Here is a 24,423-nt window from a genome sequence, read left to right on the forward strand (position 1 = left end):
TTTGGAGAGACCTTTTGAAGTCTGTTTCTGATTGGATAATATTCCATTGTTCCTGCTAAGATTAATCCCACTTGAGAAGATGGGCAAGTAAGTAATAGATGCCAAGCAACACAAGAGGTAGGATTAAACTAGATTTAAGGCACATATATTGGGAAGAAGTTGTGATTCACATTACGAGGGCATCAGATCTACAAGTCCTTTCTGTGCCCAATCCATGAGATGATGGAAAGATGGACATGGCTAACGATAGATGACCTCAGTACTGTCTTCTAAGTAAAAAAGCTTCAGCATCGCCACTCTGCCCAAGATTTACTCATGCACATCCATAGATACTATCAGTGTTCGAGGATATGGTAAGCACTTCGATGTTATCAGTCTAGGAGATTAGCCAAAGAGTAGAGAGCTTTCCTAGACGCTCTTTCACATATTTCTCAACCAGGGAAAGGTTGTCAGCGAGGAAGCACGCATGCATGGCACCGACTGCGCTTCTGGACATGGAACAGATGCCTTGTCGTCCTTGACGCATCATCTTTAACAAAGGTTAGGTATAAGATTTACCATGTTTTGGGTTGAGAGAAGCGGAAAGCGTGACAACACCTACGTTAGGTGCTAATAGAATACATGCCATTAATTGTTCATGCATGATCGTAGGCTTTGGGAACCATGGCACGCCAAATAAGGTCTTGGAACTGCAGCAAGAATACTTGGTGTGTGGATCAGGGAGATGACCGATGAGATGTGACGCACCTAAGAGGAGTGTTAATTGGCAGAGCAAGAAGAAGAAGAGGTGGTCCGAGCTCAGCGCACAACGGCTTTTGAGGAAATATTTACATGCACAAAGGGTAGGAACGTCAGATGAGTATAGCTTTTACGAGGCATGCAGAGAAGGGAGCTGAGAGAGAGAGAGAGAGGGAGGTGGGAAGCTGAAGCTTTAAAGATGCAGTCAATGCGCAATAAAAAGCAGCGAAGAAAGAGACAAGTAGTGCTTTCGATGATGAACTCGCCTCGGTTCTGATGATATAGCCGGTGAAAGGAGGGGGAGGGGAGGACTCAGGGCCATTTGTTTGGGCTGTCCTGTTCATTGACATCTTCTTCCCCTGTTGCCGTGTCTCTGTGTTCTCTAGAGGGTGGTGTGTGGGTGAGGGAAAAGACTGACAGGAGAGCAGAAGGTGTGAGCATGGGAGGGAGCATGGTGGGCCTCCTCCTGCCGCTGTGTTAGAGCCATCCATCACTCAGGTAGATTCCTCCTCTGCACCACTCAGCTTCCTCCCACACCGCTCACAGTCTCTAAATGTTGCTGCTACTTGTGTTCTTGGGTTTAATCCCTGGTATGGTTGGCTCTGTTGTCTGCACTTTGTGGTGGGTTTTTGTTAGTTCTTCTACTTGTTCTCTTTTCTACTCTGTCTACTTTACTTTCTCTGTATTTTGATCAAAGATTTGTGCTTCTTTTGCAAGTTTTCCTCAACAGGCTTTCTCTTTCTTTTGCTTTTGGCTTGTTTCAAGTGATAACTCTCCAAGGACATAAACTACATCCTATCTGTCTCTCTCTCTCTCTCTCTCTCCTCATTCCAGCATTGTCTTCTTCTTCATCTTCTTCTCACTGTAACAGCTGGCTCTGCATGGTAGTTCAATTTCCTTTTAGCCTTCAGTATCAAGCTCAAACTTAAATACCTTCAAGTGCATGCAACCTTGGCTCTCGATCCATATGCTTCTTCGTGTGGTTTTTCGCCAACTTGATAAGATTCCTTTACCGGAGCAGTTGCTATCTCTTCCGTAATATTAAACAAGGAAAAAGATGCTTACTGTCTGTGGCATCACTGCTTCAGTTCCCCTCACATAGAGGTGGTATCTTTGGTTGTGGCAGGTGATCTGATCCTAAAGGCCAGTGGAGTTGGATTCGAGGAATGTGGTGGCGGTAGTCGCCGGATCTTAACGACCCTGCAAGCAAAGCAGAGGACAACCAGCATCTGGCAAAGAGGAGTAAGGGTGGCGGTGTCTCTCTCCTCCTTAGTTGTTTACTAGCCTACTGAGCTACTTGCTGTCTCCTCTGCCATGGAGCTGGGAAACAGCAGAGCTTCTCCATTAGACCGCATCTTGTGGTGAGTTGCTCATCCCAAGCGGGAGGGGAAGACAAATAGCTGTATAAATTTGTTCTTCCTCTCGTCCTCTGTTCTGAAACACTCTAAAATAAGTGTTGCTGTTTGCAGACTTGCAAAAGCTGGAGTATTCTTCTGTCTTCTGCCTCCTACGGGAAGTCCATGCTTTATGTTCCAAGGTTGCCTTTAGTTTTTGAGAGGGTGGCAGAATTGATGTAACATTCTCCGGTTAAGCAGTAAGTGAAGAAGAGAAGGTGCATCGATTAGTTCCACGATGAAGTTTATGAAGCTTGGATCCAAACCTGATTCCTTTCAGAGTGATGGGAAAGACATCAGGTTCTTGGAATTTCTTATCATTACTGCTGTGGTTATAGAATTTGATGGGTCCTATGCTCTGGTGTTGACATTTGCTGCATTGTGCTTGTTTTGACACTGTCTTTATCCTGCTTTTTCCATCCTTTTCCTTGATCCAGTAGGATTGTTCCTCCATGAGCATTTCTTGACCCAAATCCAAATCATCCTTTGTTATCCAAAATAGGATTATAATATGTACTACCTATTTGTGCTTTCCCCTAACTGTGTGTTGTTTGATTTGAAATTGCTACCAGGGGTTCCATAAAATGCTTATTGTGCCCTTTTCTCATTGAGTACATAACAACATGCACTAACAAATATGATTTCTGCACCATTTTCTCTTGCGATTGATATCAAACTAAGAGCATAATCAATTAACATCACTACTGTTATAAGCACTAAACAAAAAGAATGCTTCATATACAGAAGTTAGGTCCACCAGATATAAATTTACAGACTACATATATCTTTGCCGATAAATTTGGGTCTTATTCAAGTGACCGTAGATTGTTCAATCCATTGCTTAGACCCCTTTTCATTTATATTTAGCAGCTATAATGATACTTTCTATCAAGGTATGCAATTTCGAATAATACCATCCGGTATGGGCGGTATGTACCGGTCCGTCAGTTGATCAGTACATGGACCGCCCGTTATCGGACAGAACGATATATATATATATATATATATATATATATATATATATATATATATATATATATATATATATATATATATATAAGGCGACGTCACGTCGCCTTTTTCGGTGACATCGTCGAGGCGACGCGACGTCACCCTTTTCGACGAATATTATATATATATATATATATATATATATATATATATATATATATATATATATATATATATATATATATATATATATATACCGAACGGTATATCGCTCGGTATATAGTACTGTATCGAACGAACGTCGAAACTCCGGTACGGTACGAAATTACGAACCTTACTTCCTATTGCACTAAGAAAAATGTGATTATGCTTGTGCCTTTGATTCTCTAATTCAGAATATATGTGCAGGTTCGTGGCCACTGACTTAGCAGCTGACATCATTATTCGTGTAGGAAATGTCAAATTCCATTTGCACAAGGTAATAACTCTTTTCCAAAGTCATAATAGATGCAGGACATTATCATGTATTTGGCACTTGAGATTTTCTCTTTAATATTTGCTCAACCATGATTAGGCACTAAACCCTTCATTGACCTTTTGGGTCCTCCAAGTGTGCAACTACCAGTATTGTCATGGACCATATGTATTTCTAACTCAAGTGATGCCTTAATTTGATGTTAAAGCTGTTATTTGGTATTAATACTTGAGAAGTTTTTAAGTTTTCACAATGTTTACTCAATTCTTGGATCGACAATTTGGTCGTTACTGATAAATATGGGTTCTAGGGATTTATTAAAGCTGAATAGCCTATCACTCACCTCAACCATCAGTTCATGTAAAAGAACATATATCGGCTCGTGTCCTTTGTATCCTTACTGTAATTTTGCTTCTCTATCAGAATGGGACGCCATTGATGTAATTAGTTTTACAATGCTGGAAGGACAAAACCAGAATTTCACATAGAATATATAATCACTAATTATCCTTAAGCAACTTGCTCTTTCTCATTATTCCGCTAGTTTAGTTTCATTTCTTTTCCTTTTCCAAATTTTACGAACCTTTCCTTTGCCAATTGAAAATGCAGTTTCCCCTGCTGTCCAAGAGTTTTCGCTTGCAGAAGCTGATAACGACTACCAACAACGAAAAGACTGATGAAATATGCATTTCGGATATCCCTGGCGGTGCAGCTGCTTTTGAAATTTGTGCAAAATTTTGTTACGGCATGACTGTGACCCTCAATGCTCACAATGTGACTGCCGCACGATGTGCAGCTGAGTACCTACAAATGCACGAAACAGTCGATAAAGGGAACCTGATCTATAAAATAGAAGTCTTCCTCAGAACTAGTATATTGCGTAGCTGGAAAGATTCAATCATAGTTCTCCAGACTACAAGGTCTCTTTTACCATGGTCTGAGGATCTGAAGTTGATTGACCATTGCATAGAGTCTATAGCTTCCAAGGCCTCAACTGATGCTTCTAAAGTGGAATGGTCATACACGGACAACAGGAAGAAGCTTCCTTCTGAAAATTGTTTGGAAACACATTGGAAAGGCATCAGGAAAGAGAATTCAGTGCCCAAGGACTGGTGGGTCGAGGACTTATGTGAACTTGAAATTGGCTTTTTTAAGAAGATCATAATGGCCATCAAAGCCAAGGGGAGAGTCTCTTCTGAAGTGATTGGGGAAGCACTGAAAGCCTATACTTATAGGAGGCTCTCAAGTTTGGGCAAAGAAAAGGGAGGTGATCCCAATAAAAACCGGTCATTGCTGGAGACTATCATTTTGTTGTTGCCCTCAGAGAAAGGTTCTGTGTCCTGCTGTTTTCTTCTGAAGTTACTAAGAGCTGGTAGTTTACTGGATTGTAGTGAATGTAGCAAAAGGGAACTCGTGAAGCGAATAGGCCGCCAGTTAGAAGATGCATCAGTGCCCGGTCTCTTGATTCCTAGCACCTCAGGAGAAAACACCATATATGATGTCGACATGGTTCTCAACATAGTGGAAGAATTCATAATGCAGGATAATAGTGATGTTCAACTCAGCACAAATGAGGAGCTTCATGAGTTAAATGCCCCAGCTTTGGCCTCAGGGATTTCAAAGATCACAGTAGCCAAGCTAGTCGACGATTATCTAATTGAGATTGCTAAAGACCCTAATTTACCTCTTTCCAAATTTATCGATCTTGCTGAGATTCTACCAAGTGATTCAAGACCTGTACATGATGGGCTTTATCATGCCATTGACACTTATCTCAAGGTACGATGCATGATCCTTTCCTATTTTGTTACTTTGACTCGAACACTGATCTAGCTAGCAAATTTGTCTGCTTGTTTGAAGCTGTAATGCTGTTCAAAGAAGTGAATTCTGTAATGGCTGTTCGATGCATGACTTTGTTGTTCTCATTTATGTAATGAGCAGGAACATCCAGGCCTTGGCAAGAGTGAGAAGAAGAAGCTATGTGGCCTGATGAACTGCAAGAAGCTCTCAGGGGACGTTTGCGCACATGCCATGCAGAACGAGCGGCTCCCATTGCGGTTGGTGGTGCAGATCCTGTACTTTGAGCAGATGAGGGCATCTGCCGCTACCACCAGCCGAGCTGAGAGTGGCAACTCGTATGGAAGCTCAAGGTCAGCCATCACGACCAACACTGAAGACGAATGTGATGGCGTGCCGAATGCAGAAGACGGTAAAGCTCGGAAATTTACAAAGCTTAGTGAAGGAGGAAAGGGATGCGAATGGAGCAGCGGAGGCAACAATGAAAACAGAAGCAATGGTCAAGGGAAGAGTGGCAACAGTCAGGTGAAGGGCGTGGTGATGCCAAAGAAGATGCTTGGGAAGTTCTTATTATCAAGCAAAGGGCAGGCTGGGGGGAGCAGCAGCTCCTCTGACACTTCTTCTGGAAGTCCAAACTCAGCCAAACAAGGGGAGCCTAAGTTGACTCCTTCCAGAAATATAAGGTACACAGTTTTATAGATTGGATTCACTACTCGCAAGAAGCAATGACTGTTAGCTTAATGGTTTACTTAGTTCAATCAACACCCAGTTTTGCATCTACAAACAGTGTAGAAGCTGGTTTTGATAAAGCCTGATATAAGAAATAGAAGTCTGGTTCTTTAGTAGGCAAAAAACAAAAAATCCTTAATCATTTATTTACCTCGAAACTTCTTTCCAATTATTCCTAAACTTAGGAATAATTTTTATTTTATGCAAATATATTCAATTTATGGTTATTATCCTTATATTAGTAAAAACTGATAGATAGCTTTGGCTATGGCCTCACCTGAAGCATCCTCCATCCAAACCCATCTATCTGAATCGACTTCAAATCAGATTAAAAATATTAAAATCCACCTTAGATACATTGGACGGATCCAAATCTCTAAAACCTAACTCGATACCATCCATAATTAATGGCGCCTATCCACAAAGAGATGTAGTACATAATTGGTGCTACAACTATTACTAAACGTCGAAAGAAACGTTCTTTGTGCATACTGCTGTAGGAGCATATCCTTCCATTTCAAAGAGAGTTCATTCACGAATGACATGATTGTACGATTGGAGTGAGTAGGGAATCTTATACGATTTTGACTACCATCGTGGATCTATATTTGATAGAAATGCTCATGTATCTAAGTTTATTGGGTTCGGATCCTAAATGGGTTGAATCCGACGACAGTCCGACATCCACACCCTAAGAATCCGGGCACAATTGGTTGGTCTGACGGACAACCGCCTATAAAGCTATGTAGAGAACAAAATAATAATAACAAAAGCCAAGCCAGCGAAGCGATGCGCATCAGTAAAAGCGCCCCTCCGCAGGCGAATCAGCCGCGGAAACACGGAGCCGCCCGCTCAACCCCAAGACTATGGAGCACCTTCCTCGCCAGTCCCGGGCGGTAACCAGATCACCCCCTTTCCTCGAGGACCTTAAACTCTAAGGTCGAGTTACGTAACCCCCGGTCACCCTTATATATTCCACACACTCCCCTTCGCCCCCTTAACACCTCTTCTCTCTTGCCGCTCACGTCTCCAACGCCACCCAACAAAATAAAGGGGAAAACCCTAAGAAATTGCAGAGAAAAGGAAAGGGAAAAAAGGGGAAAATAGCTAACCTTCGAGTAGAAGAGGAGCGCCGTGAGCGATCGGGCGGTGGATGAGAGATCGGCAGAGATGAGCTGCAACGGATGCAGAGTTTTACGCAAGGGTTGCAGCGACTCCTGCTTTCTGCGGCCTTGCCTCCAGTGGATCGACTTCCCCGAGGCTCAGGCCCACGCCACCGTCTTCGTCGCCAAGTTCTTCGGTCGCGCCGGCCTCATGTCCTTCATCTCCGGCGTTCCCCCCTCTCAGCGCCCCGGTTCGCGCCTCCGAACCCCTGGTTTGATTTGATTTCGGTCCCCGAGTTTATAGGTGTTTGTCTTCTGACTTGCCCGATCTCATTTGGTTGCAGCTTTGTTCAAGTCTTTGCTGTTCGAGGCGTGCGGGCGAACTATCAACCCGGTGAACGGTGCCGTGGGTTTGATGTGGACCGGCAATTGGCATCTCTGCCAGGCGGCGGTAGAGACGGTTCTCCGCGGCGGCACGCTCAGCACACTTCCTGGTCTCGCCGCCGAGGACCACAGCGACGACGCGCCGCCGGAGTCCGACGGCCTCTGCTCCCCGCCGTTGATGGGGTTCTCCTCCTCCGCGGCCAAGCGGTGGAAGGTGCCTGCCCCATACGACGCGGTGGCAGCGTTGTCATGCGATCTAGACTTGTGTTTGACCCCTTCACCCGGCGACGGGAGTGAGGAGAAGCGAAGCTGGCGCCCGGCGACGCCGTCGATCAACTCAGAAGGATCGGTGACGACGAGCGGCGGAGGCGACGGTTCCACCGCCGAGCCAAGGCTTCTCAACCTCTTCGTTTGATGGCCTGGTCCCGTTGGTTACGCGTGCGGTTCTTCTAATTTTAGTGCCTGCGAAAGTTTTTGGGTGCTGTTTGAGGCCGGCAATCTTTCGAATTAATATTTCCTTGTCAATTTGCCTTTTTCTTGGCGTGCTGTGGCGGATGACGCGATATTGAGGACGTCCACTGATGCGGTGTATTAGTCCATGATAGTCTTTAAATAAGACTTCCACCTAATCGTGCCGGTGGATTGTTATTTAAGAGGACAAACATTATAATTTGAGTTCGAGATCATTGATCTCAGTCAGAAAGTGTGATTCTTAAAGCGTATTCTGAAGCCAGGCAGCTCATCATGCGGATCTGTATTGTACTGTAAAATATCGTTCGCCACATTGGCCTTTGGCCATTCAGGATTACATAATGCCGCGAGATCAACAAACGCATACTAGCGAGCGTGGTGGAGAGGTGAAGTGTTGTCGTGTTGAGGGAGAGAGAATGATTATTATAGCAGTGGCGTCGGAAAGGGGTGGCGTGGGAAACGGGAGCGCACCGCAAGCGCGAGAGCGATGGCGAGTCCCCGAGGCAGGCAGGGCCCCGCCCACGAGGGGCGGCGCGTCGCTTCACCGCACGGAAGTGGGGCGGAGCAGAGCGGGGCCCGCCAGTTCAGTGGCGCCAATTGGAAGGCAGGCGAGCGTGTGCGGCGCGCGTCAGCATCGTATCCGGCCGGTGCTCCTACTTCGCGCCCCCCGCCCCGGGCCTCTCGTTGGATGCCTCTCGGCCTCGCTTGCTTGCCGGGATGAGGCGGTGATGCGACGGGAAAAGAAGAAAGTGGGCTTCGTCTTTACCTCTCTATCTCTCTCTCTCTCTCCGCGTGTCTTCTCGTCGCCGCATTCAGTGGCGGGACCCAATCTTCAGTCTCCCAACTTTCCCGAAATCCCCAGACGGGGCGAATCGACGTTTTAATCTTCGGGAATCAAGAGGTCCCTCAAATCAGCATTGTTTGCCTTCGGGAATAAAGGACAAGTGGCAGGAAAGTGCAATACGGGGCCAAATACTGCTCGCAAAGCACACAGAAAGCAGCCCTCCCTCCCTATCGAACACAATCGGTGAGAGATGATTTGGCGAGGAAGAAGGGGGCATCACAAAAACCACCGTCGTCTATTCCTCGTATATTCTCTTTCCTCTCTCTCTCTCTCTTTCTCTCTTTCTCGTGTATTGTACATTTCTGCTTTAGATTTGTTTAAAGGTGGATGGGCGGTGCCTGGTCGAGTTCATGCATCAGGAGGAATGAGCATGCTCGATCGATGCAACAGGGATTTTAAAGATGGCGAGAGAGATTGACTTTCAGGTTGGCTGCAGATGGCTTTCGCCCTCTTGTGATCATAAATTAGGGTTGATCTGATGTGTTCTTTTGGTATGGCATGCAGGTTGGGGGTGACGCGGATTCCACTTTGCTTTGCTAATTGCTGTGACGCGGAGCTGCAGACGTTGGGCTCCTCTACTTGACTCTCTCTCTCTCTCTCTCTCTCTCTCTCTCTATATATATATATATATATATATATATATATATATATATATATATATATATATATATATATATATATATATATATATATATATATATTTTTTAGTTTCAAGATTTATGGAGTGCACAACCTTAGCAGCTAGCAGTGACACTATTATAGCCATCATAGGACTGTCACATTCTATAGTACTTCCACCGAGTATGCAGCTGTTGCTTGCAGTTAGGTTAATGATCACTAGAGATTATCACCCTCAATAATACTATCATCGACAGTTTGCGGTGATCAAGCACGAGTAACCTTACATCACCCATAAACAAGCGATAGGATGGATCTGATGAAAAAGCAAATTGAGAATACAAACGAATCATTAATACATAATAAATAAAAACCAATTTATACCTTTTTTTTTATCCTTCACAAGAGTGATGAATTTAGAGACAAAAGGGAGATAAAAGAATATATATAATCTCTACTCGATCACATGACTAAAGAAAGATAAGCGAAGATATGTAATCTCTCAATCACATTACATATCCACGGATCCTTATTTATCTGTATATCTATATATTTAATTATTCATATTGAATTCCTAAGAGGTCATGCCCTTTATAGGTGAGAGCAAACGATTTAGAAAAAATAATTAAAGGAGTTCCTCTCATCATGGTCATCTCATAAGAAATCCTATCAAAATTAAAATTTCTTTTTATTGGTCGATAATCATAATCAGAATTCAATCATATTCACGATACATCTTACCTAATTAGATAGGATCACATAATCTAACTTTTCTGTTCGAATATCTCAATTTTCCCATATCTCAACTCGAGATAGATTGGAAATTAATCCCCATCGACCCCAAATCACTTTACATATCTAGATTCATAAGTGTTTGTTTTGGGTTTAAGTCCACACTCAGTTAAATAGTTTGGGTTTATAGTTTGAATTTTTTTTGTTTAATATTTTCTGATGTTTTATGGCCTAGGAATATCTTCCTAATGCATTTGTAATAATCCCTTTTTTACAATAGTGATTTGCTCCTCCTTCGTCCGTGAATGTAGATCAATTGACCGAACAACGTAAATTTGATTTTCTTATCTCTTTTATCATTCTGGTTTATTATTATTTTTTATTACCAAATTACCCTTTGATAAAATTTCTGAGGCAGCTCTAACAAGTATGATAGCATCTTCATATATGTACATGAACTTTTCCTTTGATTTAGTATGAGTCGAACAACATTCAGGTATACAGGCAAGCCAATTCTTGCAAGAAAAGAAAAGAAAAAAAAGGCCATCGCTATGATGATACACATACACCAAAAGAGATCAAAAGAACCGAAAAGAAGATACACAAATCAACCACCCCCCAGGCCATATAGGTAGTATTAGGCCATTAGCTTTCCAGCAGAGCAAACCAATACTTCATGCTTTATTTCCTTTCGCAATCCTCCAGTTAGAAAAAGAAGAGTTTGTTGTGATGTTAGTGACCACAAATTTAGCAAGAGAATCTTCTCTGTGTTTAGATCAGGTGGGCTCCTCGTTTTAGTTGTATCAGATGCCCTTGCAGGCTACATTGTTTTACCTGGTTCATCAGTTTGTGTTAAGAAATTACTGGATGATACCCGGAATAAGGAAAAAGGAAATGGCTGCAGAAGTGAGACTTACATTCATAGCTGCTACTGTGGATAGGAGATCTCTAGATCGTTCAAGTAGTGCTCGTTCTTGGGCAACCACTTTAGTTATGTTAGATACCAAGGTACTCATTCCTTCTACCTGTACAAATGTATATGCGTACGGAAATCAGGTAAGAAAAAAATCTTATGGCATTAACCTATGTCCTATGATCAGATACAGTAATCTGTGTTAAAGGACAGATCAAACACTTGGAATCATGTAGATGACATGAGGTAGGTTGTTCTCGGAGAAAACACATCAGAATGAACCAATTAGCTGGTATGTGACGAAGACATTTTCCTTCGAACATGTCAATGAATTATCAGGACACAGGTTTTCTGCAAAGAATCTCCATTTGTTGCTAGAAATATGACGTGGAACGAAATAACTTTTAAGCTGCATGTTTTTGAACCCTCAACCGCTTTGTATTGGAGCTGTTTGTGCCTATTTCTACAATTGAGTCATTTTGGTTTCTATTTTTATCATTCCTCTTAATCAATCATTTTTGTTCCTTATGCAAAAGGCTGACAGAGAATTTGAAATATGCACCAGTTTTATATACTCCAAAGCATCTAAAGCAATGATGGAAGAAAAGACTATCACTTGACAAGATGATTTTGTATAGGCAGTCACCTTTGATAGTAGAGAGAATATTGAGGATCCCATTGCCTGCATCATATCGACTGTTGAACCAACAGCATCTTTAACTTCCAAGATGTCTGCCTGTGAAATAAGCAAACCATGTTATTTCTCAAAGTTTGGACTGATATCACCGAGTTCATTCATTGAAATGAAGAATCAGAGGATACTAACCTTGGCTCCACTAACAACAGGAAGACGGAGTGTGCTAGCATTTAATGCTTCAATAGATCCGCATAATGAGCTTGAATGATCTTTCTCCATGACAGACCATTCATCCAAAGAGGCCATCTGCACTAACGAAGTTGTAGAAATTCAAATCTGATGCTCATAAACAACTAAATGTATAACAAATGGCTGGTTTCAACAAGGACATGTAATCAGCTAAAATTAACCAGATCAATCAAATTGGCAAAAGTTCATCTGCATAAACTGGGATTTATAAGTTTAACAGAGAATTGGACAGGAGTAGTGGTATCATTTGACATTGACCATGACTAGCTTGGGTCAATAAGCAACCTAACTGATTCTAATGAAGACTTGAGTTGCGATTCTCTCTTATAAGTTCAAGGGTATCAGGATGGACCCAAACAACTCTTGATTTGAATTGACCATTTTTAGGATTCACCAATTTTTGAAGAACTTGACACTAACTCTTAAGTAATTCACTATTCATTGTCAATTTGTTAGGCAGAAACATGTCAAGAATGTATTGTCGAACCTAGCAAATTGTGTCCATTAGATTTCACCATTGCCATTCGAGTATTTTCTCTCAAGATATTTCACTTGTAGTTTTTGGTTGAACCATAAGAGGAATGATATGATTTCTGTCTCCATGGCTACTTATTGATGACAAAGAGATGATTTTATTCCACTTATCATATGATTGTCTGTTCCTCTCCTCCATACACACTTTTGGAGGCTAGAGGAATCCTGGAGAGTTTCAACTTGGCACTTTGGTTTTATGAAACTACTCTGCATAAACAACAAGAGAATTGTGTAAAATCTTCCAAAAAACATTTTGGTTTCTTTGTTATCCAAGGCTTCCCAACTAGGAATATGGTGGGTGGTTGGCATCTTGAGCAAAGAGCCACATTTACGATTACTTCAAATTTTCATCGAACATACACTGATTGATCAAAATGTCCAAATATACTTCATTAAATATGAGGGAGAGAAGAAGCACTGAACTAAACTAAAACTAAAAGATAGGTTAACAAAGACTTTCACAGATAATCAAACAAAGAGACTATCGGGAAACAAAGGCTTACTTGCCCCTTAAGAATGGAAGTTAGCTTTAAATTTTGTGTCAAAAGTTGTAGCTTGATCCTTTTAATAGTGATGGAATCACGCAACTTTGAGGTAGTTATCCATGCATCATACAGTTTCTTCTGTAAAGATCAAATGAAAACTTTAGCTATTAAAGCACCATATAAATTTCATTGAGATAGATGAAACAAAAAGCATTAGTTAACCACAATTTTAGACTTGAATGAAAGCATAACTATAACATTCAGGACAAAATTCATGAGCAAAAACATCAAATTAAGGATGATGAAACTGAAGGCAAAACAATAGATGAAAAGGATGATTTAACTGAAAGCATAACTGAAACATTTAGCAAAAATAATAGCAAGAAAAAAGACAACTAAAGCTCCATCTGGCTTATATGAGACGATCCGTCTTTTCTTGTAACAGTAGTCATCCATTCCAACAATGTGTACTAGACTAACCTTCAATATATGTAGTTTCTAAACAGTCCAACATTTTGATCCTTAAAGCATGATAGTACTTGTATACACATCCTTTTAAATGTTTCTTTAAACTGCAGGGTTATCGGAAAACTATATACAACACAACAATTAGTCGCTTTTTAATGTTCTTTTTCTTTTCATGAGCAACATCTTCTATAGTCTTTTCTTCTTCTTCTTTAACAGTAAATCAAATATTCTGCAATCATATTTTTCCATTATTTTAATGCACCATATTTTCTTTTGTTCCAAAGGACACTAGTAATTGCCTTGTTCTGAGCTATCGGAAACAAATGATTTCACAGAATATATAAATCACGAAAGTCAAATCAAACAGTAGTATCTGAGAAGAGAAGAAGATCATTAGGACAATTTCAACTCACAACCAAGGACATAATAAAGTTCTAAAGTTTCATCATATTTTCAGTACAGTAATATTACAAGTGTAGTACAAGTGCACAACAGGAATTATTGATCATATGCTGATCATTATATGAAGCGGAAAATAAGGAAAAGAAAATACTTACAAGTTTGGTCTTTTAAATTCAAGAACATGAAACGAAAGCTATAGTTATTTGGTAAGGAATGAAAGACTGAAAAAGAAACAAAAGTTTTGTGCCGAAAGGAATTAGAGAACCTACTCTTATGCCAAAGCAAACTACTTGACAGAATAACCAATTTACATGTACGACATGTATGATCATGTTATGCTGGGGTAGTCAGCACAAATAGGAACTTGATCACAGACTACCGCATATATAACAAGCACTAAATTGAAGAAGAAAATTAACGTCAACATTACCTCTACAGCTAGTTTCTGCATTAGCAGTGCAGAATAGGCCCTGGCATTAACACATCGCCATTGCAAATGCCGGTTATCAAGCAACCTCAACAAGTGAGCTTCCTCAATCCGATTCTCCCCTTTCTTTGCCCTCCGCACTTCAGTAGAAAAGCTTATAATTGAAGGGGCATTGCCCGGCTGACCAAATGGTGAGCTGTTCAATAATACATTACTCCTTGTCCGCAATGGACTAGCCATACCCCTCGATGGTGAAGTTATAGGCTTGCTAAGAGAAGAAGGTGCCATGGTTCCATGGTGCAGAGAAGCTGGCCTCGAACAAGACAAAGGGTTATCCACCGACAATTTCTTCACCGTTCCCAGCTTTGGTTGTACCACGGGCCTTGCGTCCGGTGAAGATGAAGGGGAGCAAGGCTCAGGATGCCGATACAGCCGGTTGTTCGTCTCCTCCCAAAATCTTGCCGGCACACTGATCCCACGGGGAGTCACCTTTGCCCGTGGGAGCACAATGAATTCTGGCGTCCCAGAATTACTACCAGAAGACACACTATCGGTATCGGACGAAGCTGAGAGATCACCCTGGTCAAACGAAGCCCTCCTCGTAGTATCATCAAACATCATAGACTGCTCGAGTAACCTGACGGTGGCCAAAATGGGTTCTTTCTTCTCAGAGGAACAATTCAAGCTCCTCGTCAACGGGTTGGACGGCGGAGCTCTCGAAGCGGGCCACAGGTGGTGGCTGTCTGAGGGCCTCGAATTCTCTAAATGATCACCAGCCTTCGCCAGAGGGGCACAAGTGGCACCATGTCTCCGCCGCTCCGACGTGGGGGAGGCGGGCTTGGGTCGGCTGATCCGGTAGAAGAAGGATTCCCCCTGGAAGGAGACCGAGAGGCTCCGGGTCATGCAGAAGGCACGGGTGGCAGCGGAGGGCTCGGCCGGAGTCGGGCAGGGATGGGCGACAGTCGTGGAAGGCCGAGCCCGACCGACGGAGTGCGATCGCTTCTGGGCCGCACACTGGGGCAAGGCCGGCGGCGTCGATGGCCGGGGGGTCACGAACGGCGACGGGAAGCGCCGAGAGCTCGAAGAAGAGAAGGTAGTGGTGGTAGAACACGAAGTGGCCGTAGAGGACGAGGGGCAGCTATAAGAGGGGAGGAACCGAGAATTGACCTTCTTGGTGCGAGCTCGTCCTGCGCCGGTGGCCGCATTGTCCTTCTCGGAGGGGATCAGCATCCGGGGATGAGGGTTACGGAGACCGTCGCTATGCGGCGGGGCAGAAGCGTTCTTGTGGGGATTCGGAGATTTCCTGGACCCGGCGGCGACGGTCGTGGCTGCGGTGGCGGCCACCATCGATCTAGTTCGAGATCCCGGCGACCTATCTCGATCTCCGACTTTCTTCTCGAACTACGACAGCCGGTAGCGGGAAAGGCAGTTAGCGGTCACATCGCCAGGAGGAGCACCAGACCCCAGACCTCTTCTACACTCCTTGACGGAGGAGAATTAGAAGAATTGGAAGCAGAAGAAGAGAGTGGGAAGCAAAGAGAAAGGCTTTGCATCTCAGAGCAGGTGGAGGTTTAGATTCTTTCCCCCTCTCTTCTCACATCTCTCTCTCTCTCTCTCTCTCTCTCACACACACACACACACATTATATCCCCAAGCTTTCTTTATTTGTATTTTAGTGGGGTGTTTGCTCCCTTGCTAAGAGAGGAGTGGGAGTGTATAATATAATTGAGATTGTACACTGGAGTTTGCCAACAGTGAGCAACACATGAAATGCAATAAATAGTGGCACAAAGAGAGAACAAATGGGAAAGCTACAACCATATAAATGATGTGATGTATTAAGAACAAAATACATGATGATGGGGTATAGTTTCCACCAAAGGGATATCTCTCCTTTCTCTGCACTTCTTCTCGGTTTTAGGAACTGTGTGGGGTCGAGGTGGTCAAGAAGGAAACATTAGTTGATGAGTCCGGCTCATGTCCCTTATCGGATCCTTATTTTGGTGGTCATCATTAATGGTTTAGGCAGGATTAGGTGTGCATTGCTCTCAGCATGCTCAGCTTGCAAATGCAGGTAAAGCTCTTACCATGCTGAGCCCATGGACAACTTTTGTCTCTTCTTCTTCCACAGACTCCCAACTGTACCTTCTTCCGCAACGATATCGAAGGGAAGGAAGATGTTGATCTACGTGGGGTTGCAGTATGTATCTTCCTTGGGACATATGGTGTGGTGAGACATCAGTGTCAAATAGGACATTTTAGCTATATTTGTATATAGTATAGTGGCTTCGTGAGGTGAATGAACAACGTAATAGAATTATTGTTAGGTTAGGCTTGGAGTCAGCTTTCCGGTCTCCCTTCCCCGTGTGTGGGGTGGGTGGGTGGGGAGGAGGGGGGCGGGGGTGGGGTGGTGGGGCACTACCGACCTCTCTCAACACGTTGTCATTGTGCTCATCAGAGCCCACGGGCGGTTCTCCGTCCTCCTCTTACCGGCCAATGAGTGTCTCAACACAACTTTAACTACGTATGACAGATGCACATGCATGGTCGAATTTGGTCTTGTCAAATATTTAAAAAAAAATTATTAATTTAATTCGATAAGTTTTTTTATAAGAAAATTAAAATTTTAAAATTAATTATAAACTTTTGAATTAAGGTCTGTCATACTGAATTATACCGCCCGTTACGGACGGTACGTATCGATCCGACAAGCTATCAATACGCGGACCGTCCGCTATAATGCTACAATGTACACTATAACAATGCTAGTGTACCGTTCGGTACATCCTAGTGTACCACTCGGTATGTCGGTACCGTACCGTACCAAGCCAACCTCGAAACACCGGTATTACATACCTTGCTTTGAATTATCATTTTTTTTACGTAAATCTCTTTATACATATTATCATAATAAATTTAAAAAATTTATATTATTTTTCTCGACTTCCTAAAAAACGTTCTCTTCGGATAGCATCTAAAATATTTTTCATATTTTATTTCTAATACCAAAACTCAAAAATATAAATAATACTTATGAAATAATCAAATCTTAATTTTAAATTTTTTATATAATGATTCTTTGTCCTCGGGACATTGATTCTAAGAATCTCAAGATACTAATCGATCCTAATAATAGATCATGAAATTTTTATAATTAGTTATTAAATAAAATTTTAAATATCTAACTAAAGATAAGCGAATCGGATACATCATCATCGATTCGAATACAAATAGAACCCTTAGTCCTATATTTTTAATCGTCAAGCACCGGTGCTAGTAAGGTGAAAAGTGGATAAGATTGTGCTTGGAGGACTATAGCTGTTGTTAAGAGGTTGCTCAATCACTAGATGCCAATGTTTTCACCATCTAAACACTGTTTGTGTACCTGATGGGAAGAAAACGCATGCTAACTCAGAAAGAAAGATGGATTCAGATGCTAGAGAACAAAACATCTGTTCTTGGTTAACATCAGAAAGTAGTCCTTCCCCGAGTATCTAAGCTTTCAAAGATCAAGAAAATTTGCATCATATCCAAGGGAAAAGTAGAAGCAGAAAGATTTATTGTTAGAGTAGCAGAACATGAGAGAGAGAGAGAGAGAGAAGGTATCAGACAATAATTTATAAGGAGACTCAGATCATCAGTACCAAACTGGTGTAGACATTGAAAGACCAAAATTTGCAGTTCGTCACCTCTACCTGTACATCAACATTTCAAGCTTAGCGATAAAGACAGTAAAGTTCAATGAGATCTGGTCCCCTTTGTGAACATTCCACCACCAAGCTTTTGGGGTCCATTGTCTTTATATTTTACAGAGAGGCACAGTTCATCCACTTTTCTCATCTCCCTTCTTTTATCACGAGAAATCCTTGTGGGTCTGCATGCAGCACCAAAGTGAAAGCCTTTACACTGCAGGGAATCTCACTTTTGTCGAAGCTCTGACCTCTGTGTTCCCCCAACACTTTCCATTAAGGCACCAAAGAGACATCAACCTTCTGAAGACATCAGTTTGGATCCAAAGAACTTTGCGTGTAGGAAGCAGTTCATGTCATGCTGACTGCAGTTGTGATACCTCATACAATGTCATGGTGGCCAAAGAAGACAAGACTTTCTTCAACTCCAGTCATAATATGGCCAAAGAAACACAAACATTGGACTTGTGGAAATATGACTCGAGAGATTTCCAACACAAGCATGAAAGTTTGGTAAATAAATTACAGCAAAAAAGAAAGAAAGAAAAAAGAAAAAGAAGAACAGAAAGCTATTAGAATGATTGATCTTGTGAACAGGGAAAGGAAATCAGTTAAACCTATCATTAGCTTGCTGCTTCAAGATCTGTTCACAGAAACCTAGCTCTCGATCGATTGCCTATGTTGACAAAATGCAGTACAAAGTGAGGTAAAGTGACATGTAATATAATCATGTCAATATGATAGTGCGATAGCATGGAGAAGATTCAAGCTTGTGCATTAACAATGGAGGTTCATCGTAATCTCCTTCATTTTCTTCCAAGACATCTATCTCTCCCTGCCTGAGTAGGCTCGGTCTATTTCTTGACATAAAGGCGAAAGGTATGATGTCTCAATCAATTCACAGTTCTAAGATTATTCTGACATGTTTTACTGATCTGCTTTTGAGAGCAAGCGTCCGGTTTAACCGTTGTCATTTGAAGACTTGAAGAACAAGACGTAGGGATCTTATCGGGACGAACCAAGGAGCGTCGTCTTCCCCAATGTGTTGCAACGAATAGTTGCAGAAGATCATATCTTCCGGATAAAAACATCAAACCGAGCGTGGATATCATACAACCACATGCATAGTCTTTGTTTCACCATCGTACAAGAGAGTCATAGTAACTTGCCGTACTTGGTTTATCATGATGAGTATTACAACACCAGAAACTTAGTAATTAACAGTACACCTACAGATCTGATAAGTGATAGGCGAAGCAGAGCTGCTCAGGGAGATGATCCATGCTTGGGTTGGCTTGGTGGCGTTGGCCGGGGGATACATGGCATGCGAGGAGTACCGTGTTCGATTGGTCAGGACTTGATGGCGGCTTTCGAGCTTGGCACTGTATCGAATGGGAAGTAATCCTCCACATTTGCACCTGCTAAATCCCTTCCATTTCTCATGGCGCTGATGTCGAAGCTGTCGTCCTGAGAAGAATGCATGCTCGTTAGTACCATTTGATCAGGGAGAAGGCATTCTGCTATGCCTGTGAAACACCAGTGATGGTACCTTCAATTTCTTGTTGGTGATGATCGCCATGACACCTCCACCCTTTGCAGGCACAGTTGAGGCATAACCTGCAGCAATGGCGACTCTATTGCTGGAGGAAAAGAACGCAACCGCTGCTCCAGCCACGAAAACCAGAGCAAAGAAGCGCAAAGACCCCATCTTTCCACAGGATTCTTCCGCACCACAATGATATCTGCCGCGTGCCTGTAAGCTTGGCAAAGAAGGGGCTCGCAAACAGGCCCTTAAGTAACAGAGGAGCCCATAATTGTTGGGACAGGGGAGAACAGGGGCTGAAGGGAACCGGAGCAGGGAGTTCCTTTCGTCACCACCGCCACAGATTTTAAGGGGGCACCGGGAAACCCGCCATGACTGCCTCCCACGCTCCCTTCCCTCCCTCCATTTACTATAGTACGCTGAGAGACCGGGAATTAAAAACCAGGGAGCGTGAGCGTGAGCGTGAGCGTGGGCGTGGGGAAGAGAGCACGTCACGCTCCGCGGATTGCAGGCAAAACCACTGAAGAGTAGTGCGTTGTGCGTGACCATATTACTACTGGCTTCATTAATCTGTCGTGAGCGACCGATATAAAGAAGGCCATATTGCAGATTCCGAAGCAGAGGAATCTATTTAGTAGGTTAACACTGGTAAAAGATGACAGTATTTACCCTCAATTCCCATGGCTTCTCCGTAACTGCGTGAGGTGGGCGTTAATTCTGCTTCTTGTTTCTGTCATGCATTTGATCAAACAAGTACCGGACGTATTTTAAGGAAACGCACAGAGTACCGTTCGGTGCGTCACCTCTCAAAAACTCGACGTTTACTCCCTCCATCAATGGCGATACCCTCTCCTCTCTCCCCTTCTTCGATTACGTCATGAAATTTCTCTACCCATGACCGCTTTCAGCGCGAGCTTGCTGAGGAAGAGCAGCTCTCTGTCGGCAAATCCGGGTAGGTGGAAGCTCGAACGACTTGCGACCACTTGCCGTCATCGCTGTTTCCGGACTCCCCCCTGCTTCAGGTTTTGCCTTTTCATCGAGTAAATTAACATTCGACTGGAGATTATGTGTCGAGGTGGATGTAATCATCGATCGATGATGAGCTTGGGATTTTGTGAGCTACACCTGTTTGCTTTAATGTCCAAAAGAGTCTTTAGTGCATGTAGTCATCGAGCTGTAGTGAAAATAGAAAGAATTCTCGTGAGAGTATTCATGTGTTCCATCTCATACATTGAATTGCATGCAACCTGTGATCATGACATACCCAACGACGTCTCGGTCCCAATATTGGCAACACAAACAACAACCTTTTACGTTTCGTATTGATTGATGCAATCAAGTGATAGGTTCCCCCGGTCCACTTGCATCTCACGCTGTCAACGTGGTAGGTTCCCCCCGGAATTATTAGGCCTCGGTCACATGTTGGCCTATGGGAGCATCAAACATTTGTTCTTGTTTTAACCAACATGGAAACACACGCACGTCTCTTGTGGGATCATCACCTTCCATTTGTTAGTGGACTTGTCACCAGACCTATGGAAGTACTCCAAAGAAATTACAAAAGCATCTTTCCAGAACATAAATTACAAATTATATAGTTGGCTGGCCTCGGCAGGGAAAAGACGAGATACGAAAACATACATAGTGACCATCCACTAATCGATACAAAAATATGATTGATTGGCAACTGATATGAGCTAATATCAGCATCATGATACCTTACCAATGCACATAACACGTATCTTAAGGCCGGCCATTTATACAGAGAGTGGTCTTTTGCTCAGCAAGCCCTAACATTTGCTATTTACAACAGCCACCGAGAAGGTCGCCACGCGTGCGACGCCCTTAGAACCTGCGGCAGAAGCAGAGGCCGGCCCACTCCCACACGTGCGACCCGTCCCGCCGGCGCGTCCGCCTCGGTGCTGCCACCCGGAGCGGTCCGCCCCGCCCCCCCGACTCCGTCAGCAACTCCCACAAGACGTGCACGTCCTCGTACTCGCACGTACTCACCTCCTCCCTCAGCCGCGTCAGCCCTGCGAGATAGCACCGGGAGAAGAGGAATTAAACCCGGCCGTCCGAAGGAGGCATTGGGTGCGGAAGAGGGACTCACCGGATTTGCTGATCCCGAGGCGGATGGCGACGCCTGCCCAGACCCTCCTCATCGGCGATGTTACCCGATCCCACCAAGCCATCCCTCGCCCCAGAGAGAGAGAGAGAGAGAGAGGGGTTTGAAGAGGACGCTCACCGATCCGGTGAGGTCCTCCAAACGCCCCCTTTTAAAAGCCACATCTCTGTTCACCGCCCAACCCAAACCCTCTACCGAGTCGCCACGTGCCGGTCACCTGCTCTTGGAATACCTCCCCGTCGGACGGGAAGAATTTTCTTTTCCCGGTACCCAACGGTGCCATCCACCGACACGTAAGTGTGGGGGACCACCAGATCATCCCGTTATCCGTGATTTGAATCGGATTGGAGGCATCAGATCTGAAACAGCAGCTGACTGTGCCGTATACTCGCGCGATGACTGCGATAAAAAGTATGGGGGTGTCCGACATCGCGGCCCACATGCGAGTTAGGTATGCCAGAGCGTAACGGTCGCGAACGGTGGGCCGGGTTTGATCCGAGTAGGTTAACTACCAGCGGCGGACCGTTGGGGGCGTGCTGCAGGAAACGGCCGTAGTCTTGCAACCCCGTGATCATTCGATCCGTCACCATCGTGATTCAATCATGGACCTTCCTCTCTAACCTTTTAATAGGACGAATTTTCGAAAAAAATATTGGTTTTCTTTTTTTTTTCTCTCTCTAAGAGAATTATATTTATTTTTTATTTTTTCCCCGTTAAATATCATTATTTCTTAAAAAGTTAAAGACACTCTTGTGTTATTTTTCTTCTCGTTTATTTATACCTATTAAGTTGATTTTTGATTGTTTGAGTTAGACATCGATTCGAAGCCAATCGAGATCCGCTTCTATGTTTATTTCATCTCGACTATAATCAATTCATATGATTTTGAAGATATCAAATCTTACAAAACTAGGCCGAGGATGTTTCTGACTAATATCTCTCTTATGATTAAGTTACTTCGAAACTCAAAAAGATTTGGAACGAACTCTAAAATTATATTGGAGTATATAGAATACACATAGGGAGCCTTTTTATGGTGGACTCTTAAAGTCATTATTTTCGTGATTGGTGCTAGTTTTGGGAAGTGAATATGTATTTCTCTCGATCTTAATTGTGGTCGGATTATGTAAAGCCCGATAGTACGGTGATAATTCAACCAATTCGATCATATGATATTAAAAGGTTATCTTACGTGGCACTACGTTGTTGGACAAGCATTGTCCATTTAGGCCAAAGGTATCGGGCATGCATCGCGTGTGTGAGTCCAAGGTGTCATGCTAATGTTGACCCCATAGGCCTAAGATATCAGTTATGTTTTCATCTTCGTATCAATAACAAGTTCCATTTTTGTCTAATTTAGTATATTATGAATTGATTGAATGAATTAATATTTAGTTGTGAAATCTCTTTATTCTTCTTGTTCTTCTCTATAATCTCTTGATTTCACAATTTTTCAAGAAAATTTTCAACATATAATAGTCAATTAAACTTTTGATTTGCTAAATATGAGACTAGCTAAACTCTATATGCCTTATTTCTAGGCTAAACACAAAGAAAGAGAGAGAGAAGGGGATGATCGTATTGCCATTTTAGAGAATAAAGTTAGAAATTAAGTTTCAAATTGGGTTCAAGCCCAAGTTGATTAAAAACTCTTTATAAATGGAGCCTAATTGGCCCATTTTGTTGCGTGCCACTCATTTTATTCTTTGTTTAAGATGTGTCATGTTTCGTGATAATTGACTTATTAATTTTGTTGAACCCATGTTGCTCTTCAAAATACTTAAGCCCATTTTTTATGTAATAATTCCGTTAACTCTTTCAATCTTTCATCGTGTCCATGTCTTAATGCTATAGAAGTTTTGATACAAATTGTCATGATATAACTTTATCTATAGGTAATCATTTCCTACTCAAGGTCTTCACTAGACCTTAATATTATGTTAGCTCTAATATCAATTGTTACGATTTTGATGAGATAATTGACATATTAACATTATTGAATCAAAATTATTGATTAGAATGCTTGAATAAAAATTGATAATAATCTTATCAAATCCTATAAATCAATCTTAATCTTATTTATTTCTGATTTGGTATTAGTTGGGGTGTTACTTAGCTAAATTAAACCTTTTGTAAGGAAAAGAATAAGAAAAAATAATATAATGATTAGCCTTTGCTCCTAACATGAAAAGGCTAAAAGTACTATTATAAGAATACGATCGTGTGATCTTTTAGTAGGAATAGATGTGGTTTGATTTCTTAGTGTAACATTTCTATATATTCATTCACTCGTTAGTTCTTTTGTTGTACATCATTTCAACTCCGATCACATTTCATTCATCTCAAGGTTGATAACAATAATAATAACAATAACAATAAATTTAAAAGTTTCAATTGAAATAATTATATTATAAGGCTACAAAATAACAAAAATATTATGAAATATTCATATCCTCGATCACAAGCATTTATATGCAATAAAATTTAAAAATAATAAAAAATTATAAATAATGATCACTAGCCCAAACAATCCATACAATACATAGATAGATAAATACGTGAAATCTACACATTGTTTTAGTACATATTATTTAACTACTCAAAGTGGAATTTTAGTGCATATTATATACCTTCACAAAGTACATATGTGGACATAAAAATATCTCGAGTACATCAATTGAGAGGTTATAGCTATTGCTCTTCTCGATCATCTGA

At 42.3% G+C, this 24,423-nt stretch overlaps 3 protein-coding genes and 1 long non-coding RNA gene across 6 annotated transcripts; 2 read left to right on the forward strand and 2 right to left on the reverse strand.

Moving 5' to 3' along the window:
* Positions 1–1,027: 1,027 nt before the first annotated feature.
* Positions 1,028–6,719, forward strand: LOC135580857 (BTB/POZ domain-containing protein NPY4-like). Of its 2 annotated transcripts, none has more exons than XM_065118778.1 (6): positions 1,028–1,236; positions 1,865–2,099; positions 2,208–2,432; positions 3,492–3,561; positions 4,168–5,337; positions 5,500–6,719. In XM_065118778.1, the coding sequence occupies exons 3-6, from the start codon at positions 2,371–2,373 to the stop codon at positions 6,052–6,054; spliced, it is 1,857 nt and encodes a 618-aa protein (XP_064974850.1). In that variant the 5' UTR covers positions 1,028–1,236; positions 1,865–2,099; positions 2,208–2,370; the 3' UTR covers positions 6,055–6,719. The 2 variants fall into 2 exon arrangements, with proteins under 2 accessions (XP_064974850.1, XP_064974851.1); XM_065118779.1 differs by lacking the exon at positions 1,028–1,236 and adding an exon at positions 1,281–1,359.
* Positions 6,720–7,107: 388 nt separating this feature from the next.
* LOC135617949 (LOB domain-containing protein 38-like) lies at positions 7,108–8,274 on the forward strand. The gene is made up of 2 exons (XM_065118780.1): positions 7,108–7,438; positions 7,532–8,274. Exons 1-2 carry the CDS (start codon positions 7,255–7,257, stop codon positions 7,984–7,986), a joined length of 639 nt encoding a protein of 212 aa, XP_064974852.1. The 5' UTR covers positions 7,108–7,254; the 3' UTR covers positions 7,987–8,274.
* Positions 8,275–10,828: 2,554 nt separating this feature from the next.
* LOC135617950 (QWRF motif-containing protein 2-like) lies at positions 10,829–15,935 on the reverse strand. Of its 2 annotated transcripts, XM_065118781.1 has the most exons (6): positions 14,355–15,935; positions 13,073–13,192; positions 11,976–12,092; positions 11,796–11,885; positions 11,154–11,261; positions 10,829–11,070 (listed from the first exon to the last, which is right to left on the reverse strand). In XM_065118781.1, the coding sequence occupies exons 1-6, from the start codon at positions 15,696–15,698 to the stop codon at positions 11,008–11,010; spliced, it is 1,842 nt and encodes a 613-aa protein (XP_064974853.1). In that variant the 5' UTR covers positions 15,699–15,935; the 3' UTR covers positions 10,829–11,007. The 2 variants fall into 2 exon arrangements, with proteins under 2 accessions (XP_064974853.1, XP_064974854.1); XM_065118782.1 differs by lacking the exon at positions 13,073–13,192 and having other exon boundaries at positions 10,865–11,070; positions 14,355–15,832.
* A 5,190-nt stretch (positions 15,936–21,125) lies between these two features.
* LOC135616275 (uncharacterized) lies at positions 21,126–21,833 on the reverse strand. The gene is made up of 2 exons (XR_010488307.1): positions 21,694–21,833; positions 21,126–21,616 (listed from the first exon to the last, which is right to left on the reverse strand). It is a non-coding gene; the product is annotated as an uncharacterized LOC135616275 (long non-coding RNA).
* Positions 21,834–24,423: the final 2,590 nt, after the last annotated feature.

Source organism: Musa acuminata, chromosome BXJ2-7, assembly GCF_036884655.1.
Source record: "Musa acuminata AAA Group cultivar baxijiao chromosome BXJ2-7, Cavendish_Baxijiao_AAA, whole genome shotgun sequence".
NCBI lineage: Eukaryota > Viridiplantae > Streptophyta > Magnoliopsida > Zingiberales > Musaceae > Musa > Musa acuminata.

Coding starts and splice junctions, on each gene's coding strand:
- LOC135580857 (XM_065118778.1), top strand. CDS start 2,371: ATGAAGTTTATGAAGCTTGGATCCAAACCTGATTCCTTTCAGAGTGAT. Junction 3,562..4,167: donor TCAAATTCCATTTGCACAAG/GTAATAACTCTT, acceptor TTGAAAATGCAG/TTTCCCCTGCTGTCCAAGAG. Junction 5,338..5,499: donor CCATTGACACTTATCTCAAG/GTACGATGCATG, acceptor TGTAATGAGCAG/GAACATCCAGGCCTTGGCAA.
- LOC135617950 (XM_065118781.1), bottom strand. CDS start 15,698: ATGGTGGCCGCCACCGCAGCCACGACCGTCGCCGCCGGGTCCAGGAAA. Junction 11,886..11,975: donor CTGTTGTTAGTGGAGCCAAG/GTTAGTATCCTC, acceptor CTTATTTCACAG/GCAGACATCTTGGAAGTTAA. Junction 11,262..11,795: donor TATTCTCTCTACTATCAAAG/GTGACTGCCTAT, acceptor ACATTTGTACAG/GTAGAAGGAATGAGTACCTT.
- LOC135617949 (XM_065118780.1), top strand. CDS start 7,255: ATGAGCTGCAACGGATGCAGAGTTTTACGCAAGGGTTGCAGCGACTCC. Junction 7,439..7,531: donor TCCCCCCTCTCAGCGCCCCG/GTTCGCGCCTCC, acceptor ATTTGGTTGCAG/CTTTGTTCAAGTCTTTGCTG.